General features: G+C 39.0%; 1 protein-coding gene across 1 annotated transcript; it reads right to left on the reverse strand.

The window, feature by feature from the left end:
- Positions 1-2,433: 2,433 nt before the first annotated feature.
- LOC149239798 (uncharacterized) lies at positions 2,434-4,017 on the reverse strand. Its single transcript, XM_089373540.1, has one exon. It carries the CDS (start codon positions 3,938-3,940, stop codon positions 2,945-2,947), a length of 996 nt encoding a protein of 331 aa, XP_089229666.1. The 5' UTR covers positions 3,941-4,017; the 3' UTR covers positions 2,434-2,944.
- Positions 4,018-10,853: the final 6,836 nt, after the last annotated feature.

The raw sequence follows: 10,853 nt of genomic DNA on the forward strand, positions 1-10,853 counted from the left end.
GGGTACTTCTATTTATAAGGGTTTTAATAGCCTCTCATAACCCCTTATGGAGATTAAGACCTTAACAACAAGGACAGAAATCCAAAGCCTAATACCATCATTTATTCCAACGAACTTGATGACGGGCGTCTTTCCTATGGTCTTTTTTTATGGATGTGATTCACCCTGTCGTTCCCCTCATAGAAACAGATTTCCATTAGGTTATCCCCGAAATGATTATGTTGTCTTGCCTCTCCTCTTAGGTTTCGAGGTGCACGGCAACCGTCTTCTTCATTGTATCTACACTCTCAGTTTGCAATGGATAGAACCAATGTGTCTACGCTTCAGCTCATGGCAATGATCCCACCGTTCATCTATTTCTTCGCTTCCATTAGTCCATCCATTGGAAATTTGATAACTTCTACATATAATGTTATTTCTAGTTTTCAGTTTTAACTTTTACCAATCTTGAGCTACTAGACTAACATTCTGATGAATACCATTGTAAAAGCCAGACCCAACTCAGTTGCGTCTATTAACAACAAACTGATTTTCCTATAACAACGGGCTAGTCTCTAGTACAGAAAAAATTTACTCAAAATAACAACAAAATTATGATAACAACAGCACATATAAATATAGCGCCAGTAGATTTAGCAATAACAGTGATATATATTTAACTGTGAAATAGATTCAGAAATAGCAACGATATATTTAGCTTTGCAAAACAATAATTTAGAGCACTGCAACAGCTATTTAGCCTATTTATAAAAAAAACTCGGAAACAAGGCAGTGAACAAAATTGCAAAATTCTTCACAAACTTTATTGATAAAATAGCTCCTTCAACAGCACACCTCTCACAGACTCCCATACAAGTATTCAACAGCAGGTTTCTCACAGAATCCCATACAAGCATTTACCCAGACATCCCTACTCTAAGGCCCAAGAGCCTTTTCATAATGAAAACTCCTAATTTTGCTCCATATATTTTTCATGTAGAATTAAACTTTATTTAACAATGGAAACTTCAACTAAATGAGATACATAATTGTAACTCGCATACATAATTATAAAAGGGACTCTATAAACAATTAGCAAACCCATCACCTTCGGACTGTTTCCCTAGAGTCCCTAAATTTGATTGAAAGCAGTAGCTTCTCATTCCTCTTAAGAGATCATCTTGTAAAGCTTTCATAAAGTACAATAATTACCGTTTCTATCTTTTTCCATTTATCCAAACAAAAATGTGGGTGGCATCACAGCATATAATTAATACAAGTTATAATATGAGCCAGAAATATTATGGTAACATGTTAGAAGATGAAAAGCCTCAATGAACTTGCCCAATTATGAAAATTACTTTCTCAAATATAAGTCAGTCTATAAATTATCAGTTGATTCTGGCAGTAAAAGCGTTAATAATTGAATGAAGTTTTCTGGCAGTAAAAGAGTTAATAATTGAATGAAGTTAAGGGCTTTGTTTCTAGAAGTACAGTTTCAAATTTAAAATGCAAATAGATAAACTCAACCAATAGAAAACATCTTAAAGAAAGTCTTACCAGAAAAAATTGCCAGAACAAATTTTGAAAAAAAGGCATAATAATGTTGGACAGATGGGACTTTATGAAAAAGGCGAAGTTCCTCAAGTTTCACACCATTTTGGAAAAAGTGCCCTCAAAAAATCAACCAAGTGATGCAAAGGCGAAAGGTAACAACTATGAACAAGTTATAAGAATGATTGTTACTGTCTTACAAAGTTCTTTAAAATTAGAAGCTGCTGATTCAAATCAGTCAAGCTCCTGGAATGATTCTTGTCAAGACTCCAGAGGCAAGAGAACCTTTACAACAGATACTCTCCATTGCACTGAAAATACAAAATTATATAAACAAAATAACAAGAGAACATTTACAAATGATTTAAACCCTACAAGATAATAACAATCATTCTCATCCTTCCATTGCCTCTGACCCTAGAGGTAGCATTTCATCTAAAAGCAGAGGCAATTTGGAAGGCGCTCTTGCAAGAAGAAGACAACAAACTTCTTATTAATGTTTGTAGGAGCAAGGCTAAGCGAGGTTCCTACTACATTGAGACAAGGGAAGGCACTAATATTTTGTGGCCTAGTCAAATGCATCAGAAATTATTCCCACTACCACTAGGAATGGTATTTGATAGCAGCAAAAAAATTCATTGTCATGAACTTTTTTCCCATGCAAAGGAACAGAGACCCTTGACAAAGAGTGGTGAGAAAACGCAAAGGAACAGAGATCCTAGACAAAGCATGTTGTGAAAATACATATTGCATTTTCGTTAAAATTTAGCACAGCATAACAAAATAAAATGAATAGCGTTCAATGTTTAGATTGGATGTAAGATACGTGTTGATTTTAGCTAACTTCCAAAGAATGGTTGACCAGGCAATAAATAATACATGACACAGTACAGGACATCAGAATTGAGAAGTTCTCTACATTTTCCAATGAGATTTGAGTATTTACTTTTCTTCAAACAGAGTACAAATTTCACATCTTTGTGAGAACCAAAAGGGAGAGCAATCCATGGTCGTTGCAAAATTACTAGCAAATAACAAGTTTTCTGGTGATAAAAGAGTATTTTTGCATATCTTGAAATTGAGTTACCTGTTGAATTCCAAAGAGATCACCTCTCAGCGAGTGTATTACAATAAAATGCCCTTCAATAATGCTTGTTGATTATGATTGTGATGTAAAAGTAAACTGGCCAAAAAAAATCCCTGCCCTAGGCTGACTGCATCATACACATCATAATTATCACTCATTGCTCATGTGAACTGAAAGGATGACACTGAACCATAATAGAGTAATGATCCCTGAGCTAACGTACTCGAATCTCTTTCGATAAACAAGAGCTACACAATACAATCCAACGCTGACCAAATCAGAAATAAAATCGTCGAATTTCTCGTCTCTTAAAAAAGGGCATTGTCAATGGATCGTGTCAAGATCAACAGGCTTGCCACTGTAAATGTCAATAAACTTTGTGGAATGGGGACTGCATTTCACATACTTTTCCAGGAACCTTTGCTCAGTTAAAGAAACCACATAATAAAGGGCGGAAGGTTGCATAGCACTTAGAGATTTCAACACCTTGTGACGAGGCTTGATCCTACGCTCCAAACTATAAGTCAAGATTTTAGGATATGTGATAACAAAATTTGCAGAAAGCCCTGCAGTATGAATCAAATAGTCCATGGTCTTCTGTACCTTCTCACTGGAATAACTTACTACGAATGGAAACCTCCTAACAAGCTCCTTGATCTTATCATCTGGGAGGCCAAAACTTGTCAAATGTTTCAATCTCCTCTCGAAGATTTCAGGGCCATTCCTCTTATATAAAATCCAATTTGCCACTTTGAAAAGCCTGGAGATATCAGCCTCTGATCCGAATAGGGTTTGAAGATACAGGATATTGGGACACAAGGTTTTCTCTAGACTGCCGCTAAAAATCCTGGAACAAATGCATATGGCATTTCTGACATCTTCTGTTGTGAGGCCCAATGTTTTCATGAACTCAAGCTTGGGTTTCAACTGCTTCTCAGCATTTATAGCAAGAAAATTTGGGTTTTTGGTAATGACCTTCTTTACCTGCTGTTCTGTGCATCCTAAATCTCTCAAGAACAGAACCGCTTGTTGGGCCGTATGAGTGGATTTTGTTCTGACTAAGGATGGCCTTCTTTTGAGGACTGTTGAGAGCTCAGACTGGCACAACCCACATTCGCTGAGTAAGTAATCTGACACGACACCCGTGTTCTCCTGTTCCCTGTAGCCTACGGACCTGTTCTTAACGGAAGTAGATGTAGAAAGCGTTGATAGTTTCAAAAAAATAACCTGTGGAAATGGTGGGCATCCTGTTGCAGCAGCCGCTGCCGCCCGACGGTAAATAGGAGATGCCAAGGATGAACCAAAGTACATGGAGAACATGGTTGGAGTATGAGGGATGAGTGAGACCGATTGTTAGAGCAAAACTTCCCAAATAGAGGAGGTTATATTGGAAGTGAGAGTGTCGGGTATTATTATGCGACGAAGGCTGATGGTTAGAATAACTTTTTTAGAATGCAGGTTGACTTATTACTCTCTCAAAAGAGAAATTACATTGGAAAGGGTAAATTTGTCTATCAATGATGTGGGAAGATTGGTTTGTATTTTTTTAGATGAAGATTTAATCAGTAAACAACAAGAGAAAAGAAGGGAAGAAGTGGAGAAAATTAGAGCAGCAAGAAATGACAAGAAAAGAGCATGGTTGTACAATGGTAAAGTAATTATTGCAGTGTTTGGAACTCGAGCAAATCAGGGCAGCAAGCCGACAGTGAAAAAAAAATACAAACAAAATAATTCAATAATAGGGAGGAAAACAACAAGATCAATATGGATGAAAAGGGCTCAAGACTCAAATTTGAGTCTTATGTGCCAATCTACGTAGCAAACAATCCTACCCAAGTCCGCCTAAGTTTAGTTTGTTGGAATTGTAGAGGTTACCCTTGGAGGAGGGGACCTGGGTTATGACCTATTGCGGAAGGTAGAGACATAATTTGTCTCACAGAAACTCATGAACATGATGGTTGCCAAACTCGTGCATTTGATGGTTATTTGAAGTTAGCAGTGTGGAACAAGGTAGCAGAAAATGGCAAAGGGTATGGGGGAATCCTAGTTTTAGTGAAAGAAAAAGAAGGTCGTCACATTCCGTTAATGAAAGAAGATGCAAATAAACAATATTTATGGTTCAAAATATCAGAGAACAAGAATCACATAAGAATTGCAACATGTTATTTTGCCCCTTAAATTTCAAAAACTTAAAAAAATAAGGGGCTAGACAACAAGGATCCATATGTAGCTTTAAGGCAAGATATTGCCATGTACTCTCAGCATGGAGAAGTCCTTTTAGTGGGAGATTTTAATGTTATAACAACAAATCATTACGTTAGTATTCTTTGTTGCAAAGAGGATCATAATCCTATTTGGCTCACTAAAGGGGAGAAGCCCCAATGAGTGAGATGCTCAGAAGATAACAAAGTTAGCAATCATTTTGGAGAGAAGTTGATTACACTGTGTGGTGCTTTCAACTTAATTATTTGCAATGGTCCAGATAGATGGAAAAGGTATGGGAACTTCACTTGCAACACATATAATGGAGCAAGTCTTGTTGTCTATGTGATTTGTTCACAAACCTTGATAGAAAAGATAGACTAAGTTAAGATTGGAGAGCATATCTAGGACTTAAATTCAAACCATAACCCAATTTATATAAAGTTATCATGGTTAGAAGAAAGGAAGTATAGGAGAAAAACCCAATGTTCTTGGCAATCACTATCAAGGGGCAAAATTATTCTAACACAAGAAAATTGTATTATCTTCAAGACAATGCTAGAGAGATTAATTCAAAAGAAGAAAATTGGTTTCCAAAGCTTCAACAGTCATGAGTTCACAAATATAATTCAAAGTGCACTTGAGAAGTGAAAAAGAGTAAAAACTAGGAAAACATAATCAAATTTTTTTTGTAAATGCTTGGTCCAATGACAAATACAAAATGGCAAGGAAAACCTTGAAAAAGACAGACAAGAAGAACATGAATGTAAAGTTATATAAGCAGATACTAAAAAGGAAAAAAGATGAGTTTATGCAAACAAGGTGAGAAGAGGTAATATATCTAGGCAGGAATAACCCAAATCTTTTCTGGCAAGAACTTCAACCAAATAATATTATAGCCAATCAATGGTTTGAATATGCAAGACAACTCTATGAGAAAGAATCAGAGGTTGAGCCTCCCCCCAGGATCAACACAACTACAAAGTTTTTCACATTACAGGAGGTGGAGATTGGAATTAAGAAGTTGAAAACAAGAAAGGAAAAGGACTTGATTGAAATTCAAGCAGAGTATCTAAAATGGGGAATGCACACTCTTGCACCTCACGTCATGGAAATATTCAACAACATCATTCAGCAAGGATTCCCAAGAGACTGGACAACTAGCCTATAAATACCCATTTTTAAAAGTGGAGACATTAATAATCCTTCCAATTATATACCATTATTGTTAGGGTCCAACCCTAACCCCTTTATTTATGTAATAGAGTCGAGTCATAGTTATAGTTAGTTAAAGAATCAATAAAGCCCATATTGATAATTGTAAGTGGTTGACCCGCATTTAAGAAAAGGACCATAGTTAGTTGCAAATGGGCCATGGTATTAGATAGATGGTATTGAGAGAACCATGGTAATGACCCATAGTATTGTATGTATGAATCCTATATAAAGGATAGAGACTCCCCATTGAGAAATATTGAGTCTTATTTTGTAATCGAGCTCTGCTTTGCTGGAGGTTGCCCCCTTGAAGAGGCAAGTGAACATTGCTTTCATCTTTGAATAATAAAATACTTGTTGTTTTTCTCATTTTGTTCTGTGTTCTGGGTTGTATTTCTTCGCATATTTGGTATTCTGGAATTTCTTGCAGGTCAAGAGCATAACAAGTGGTATCAGAGCACTTTCCAGGGCCGGTGGTACCTCCATTTTTGGCAGAAATGTTTTTTTTAGGCTAGAGATGTGTTTTAGCATCTTTAAACCACGGGATATGTCATTGAGCGCATAAACCTGCGTATTTGGGGAGGCATGCACACAAGAAATACAAGATTTGATCTCGCTTGTTGGACTCCCTTGTAACCCCTGTGGTTACCCCTTCGAGTAGTAGTGCATTAAACAGAACCGTGCACAGACTGCCTTCCACGTACCCTCTGAGTATATTCGAAGCCCATTAGGCTCACTTGAAACCTCGCCTTAGATAAACCGTCGGCTATCTTGTTGCTACAGTACACTGAGAACAACACTCGAGGAGATTACCCGCACGTACGATAGAGTAGTCGGGTAGTACAGCAAAGGGTACGGTTCATCCTCCTTAGTTAGTGCCCTGAAAGATTGGTCCGAGTACTATTGTTGGACCCTTATGTATATTGTGATTTGTAGCGCTTGACATTCCTTTGAGACCATAGTTCCCTCAACTCTCTGAAGATCGTCGATTATCTTAATTGCCAGATCAGATCTAGCAGTTGTGGTTCTATCACCGCCACAACAATCAGATCCACCAGTTGTGGTTCTACCACCACAGTACCATTCAGATCTAGCAGTTGGGGTTTTGTCGCCACCGTAGTCCAACTCACATTCAACAGTTGGGATTTCGTAGGCAAATCTGACCATTTGCGCAGTGAGGCTTGTGGCTCCTATAGTCTAGGCCCAATTTTCGCAGGACATTGGGCAGGATCAAGTTTTCCACTACATTATTGATCAGCAGGGAGTAAAAATCCATTTAGAGTTACAAAAAAAAAAAAAAAATGTGAGGCCTTCATGAGACGCTTACAAGAGACTTAGCCCATAAGATTCAAGACGACAAGCTGATCACAGCAGTACCATTCACTTATTAGCTTCAATTTTCGAGCGGTCCCAATTTTTTTTCAAAGTGACGACAAATGACCAAGATCTATGTATGGTAGCAACGAGAGCTCAAGTCATGGCCAACGAGAAAATCGAGCGCCTTAAACAAAAGTTGGAGACCTTCCAGAGCCTAGTGGAACAGATGCAACAATTCATGGCACAATTCAAAATGAGCACTTCAGGGTTGCATCCAAAGGCACATGGTATTAACGAAGACCTTGAAGGAGAATCTAGCCATCATATTCACTTCCATGGAAATCACCAACATTCCCACCCTCGCCCACCCAAGTTGGACATGTATAAATTTGATGGCTCTAATCTGTCAGTATGGATAGCATAAATGGAACAATATTTCATTCTGAATGATATTCGAGATGATCAAACTAAACTATGTGTGGAAGCCCTTTACTTGGACCAAGAGAGATGGCAATGGTGACAATGGCATCAGAAATTCTATCCCAAGAACATAACTTGGCAGGTGTTCTTAAAATCTCTTTGTGATTGCTTTCACAGAGAATCTAATTTGTTGGGCCATCTTACTAAACTCCGACAGACAGGCACTGTAAAAGACTACATTACAACCTTTAATACATTGGCCAACTGCACAGAAGGTCTGGGAGATGAATTCTACTTGGAATGTTTTATAAGTGGTCTCAAAGAAGCCATCCAAGCCCATGTTCAGATGCACCACCCTCCTACATGGATGGACGCTTGCACAAAGGTTATCGAAGTGGAACTTGATTTAGCTGCCCAGTGAACTCGTCCAAATTTCATAGCCAAGGGATGCCCCACCCAGGCTCAGGGCCCTACCCAAACACTTAAGGTTCAAAAGGTGTCTCCAGCAAAAATGGTTGAAAGAAGAAAACAAGGATTGTGCTACTACTGTGATGACAAATCTTCCCCGGACATAAATACAAGGAACCCAAATTCTTTCAAATTGATGTTACGGATCACAGCTCATCTGAGGAAGCCCCACCCCTTGAGGGACCAGAGGATGAAGTTGAGGAAATCTAGCAGGACAATGAACTCCCAGCTATGCCAGAGGAACTAGTTACATCGCTACATGATTTGAAGAGCATTTCTGCGCCCCAAACTCTCAAAATTAGAGGCTTTATTAAACATCGCCCTGTAGTAGTATTGATTGATAGTGGCAGCACTCATAACTTTATCCATCAACGAATCGTCAAATTTGTTCATTGTTTTGTCAGGGCAGTCCCTAATTTCTAGGTCCAGATTGCTGATGGGGGGACAATGAAGTGTGAAGGCTGCTGCGAAAATATCAAGCTTCAGATGGGAGACTACCACCTAAAGACCCATATGTTTGTGATTAACATGGGTGGTTGTGACATTGTTTTGGGTGTTGAATGGCTTCGCACAGTAGGCCCAATCACCATGGATTTCCAAGAGTTATATATGAGCTTTAAGCAGAATGAACACATACATACCCTTCGTGGACTCCAGGCAGGTGCTCTTTCTATCATCAGTTCGTATCGCATGGAAAAGTTGTTGAAAAAGGGCCATCATGGAGTTATTTCCCAGTTTAATGCCATCTAGGCCATAGAGCCCACTACTCTTCATATTCATCCTGAGATGCAACAGGTCTTAAATCGCCACCAGCAGGTATTTGACAAACCTAAAGAGCTTCCACCCTCTAGAGGGGAACATGATCATAGCATCACTTTGGTCCCTGGGGCACAACCACTAAATGTGCGTCCATATCGATATCCTTTCGCCCAAAAGAATGAAATTGGAAAAATCATCAAGGAACTCCTTGAAGCCGGTGTTATTCGTCCTAGCATCAATCCTTATTCATCACCAGTGGTCATGGTGCTCAAGAAAGATGGGGAATGGTGCATGTTTCAAGAATTTAGGGCCCTCAACAAGCTCACTGTCAAAGACAAATTCCCTATACCAGTTGTTGATGATTTGCTTGATGAACTACGTTGTGCTCAATTCTCTACTAAGCTAGATCTTCTCTTGGGCTATCGCCAAATACGCATGAAAGAAGTAGACATTCCCAAGACTGCTTTCTGAACTCATGAAGGCTATTATGAATTCTTGGTCATGCCATTTGGTCTTTGTAATGTCCCATCCACTTTTCAAAGCCTCATGAATCAACTACTGAAACCATATCTCTGAAAATTTGTCCTCATTTTCTTTGATGACATTCTCATCTACAACCTAACCTGGGAAAAACATCTTTAGCACGTAGACCTGCTCTTGCAACTTCTCCGGAATCACAAATTATTTGTCAAATTGTCCAAGTTCTCTTTTGCAATGGAAGAAGTCCGAGTGGATCCCAAAAAGATACAGGTAATGCAAGATTGACCCCAACTAAAAACCTTGAAGAGTTTGAGGGGATTCTTGGGTCTCACCGGCTACTATCACAAATTTGTTTGCAATTATGGTCGCATTTCTAAACCCCTCACTAACCTTCTCAAGAAAAATTCATTCCTTTGTACTGATGCAACACAACAGGCATTTACGGCTCTCAAACAGGCCATGTGTTCCACTCCCGTATTGGCACTACCTGACTTCAAAAAATCTTTTGTGATTGAATGTGATGCTTCAGGTACTGGTATTAGTGTTGTCTTAATGCAAGAAGGTTGACCCTTGGCTTTCACTAGCCAAAAACTGAGTGGGAAACATCTGGGACAATCTACTTATGAGAAGGAGATGACGGCCATCTTTCATGCAGTGGATACCTGGCAACCATAATTATTGGGGCGACGTTTCCAAATTCATACAGACCATCAAAGCCTCAAATATTTTTTGGAGCAACGTCTATCCTCGCCCCGGCAAAATAAATGGTTGGCCAAAATGTTGGGATATGATTATGAGATAATTTACAAGGGCGTGACAATGTAGTAGTGGATGCTTTATCACGCTAATTTTAGGATGACAACACCCTGCTATCAATCTCTCTTCCCATACCCTGTTGGATTAAAGAAGCCCACAAGGAATGGTTTTCACACCCCCTCTCTCTCTCAACTCATTAATAACTTGAGAGCAAATCCTAATTCCTCAGTTGGCTACTCTTGGAAGGATGAGATTCTTCGCTACAAGGATAGAGTAGTTATATCGCCGACATCCACCCTCAAAAATCGTATTTTGGCAGAGATGTACTCATCCCCACTGCAGGCCATGCAGGCTTTCAGAAGACTTATGCTAGCACTCGTCGTTCTTTCTTTTGGACAGGCATGAAAACTGACATTCTTACTTTTGTAGTTGAATGTGAGGTGCATCAATGCCACAAAGGAGAAGCAGTCAAGTTATCAGGCACCTTACAACCATTGCCAATCCCTGCCTCCATCTGGACGAATGTTTCTATGGATTTCATTACTGGTCTCCTGAAGTCAGGCAACAAATTAGTCATCATGGTGGTTGTGGACAGACTTTCTAAATATGCTCATTT

This window comes from Pinus tabuliformis, chromosome 8 (genome assembly GCF_031772625.1).
Source record: "Pinus tabuliformis cultivar Carrire ecotype Pingquan chromosome 8, CPIR1, whole genome shotgun sequence".
NCBI classification, from domain to species: Eukaryota; Viridiplantae; Streptophyta; class Pinopsida; order Pinales; family Pinaceae; genus Pinus; species Pinus tabuliformis.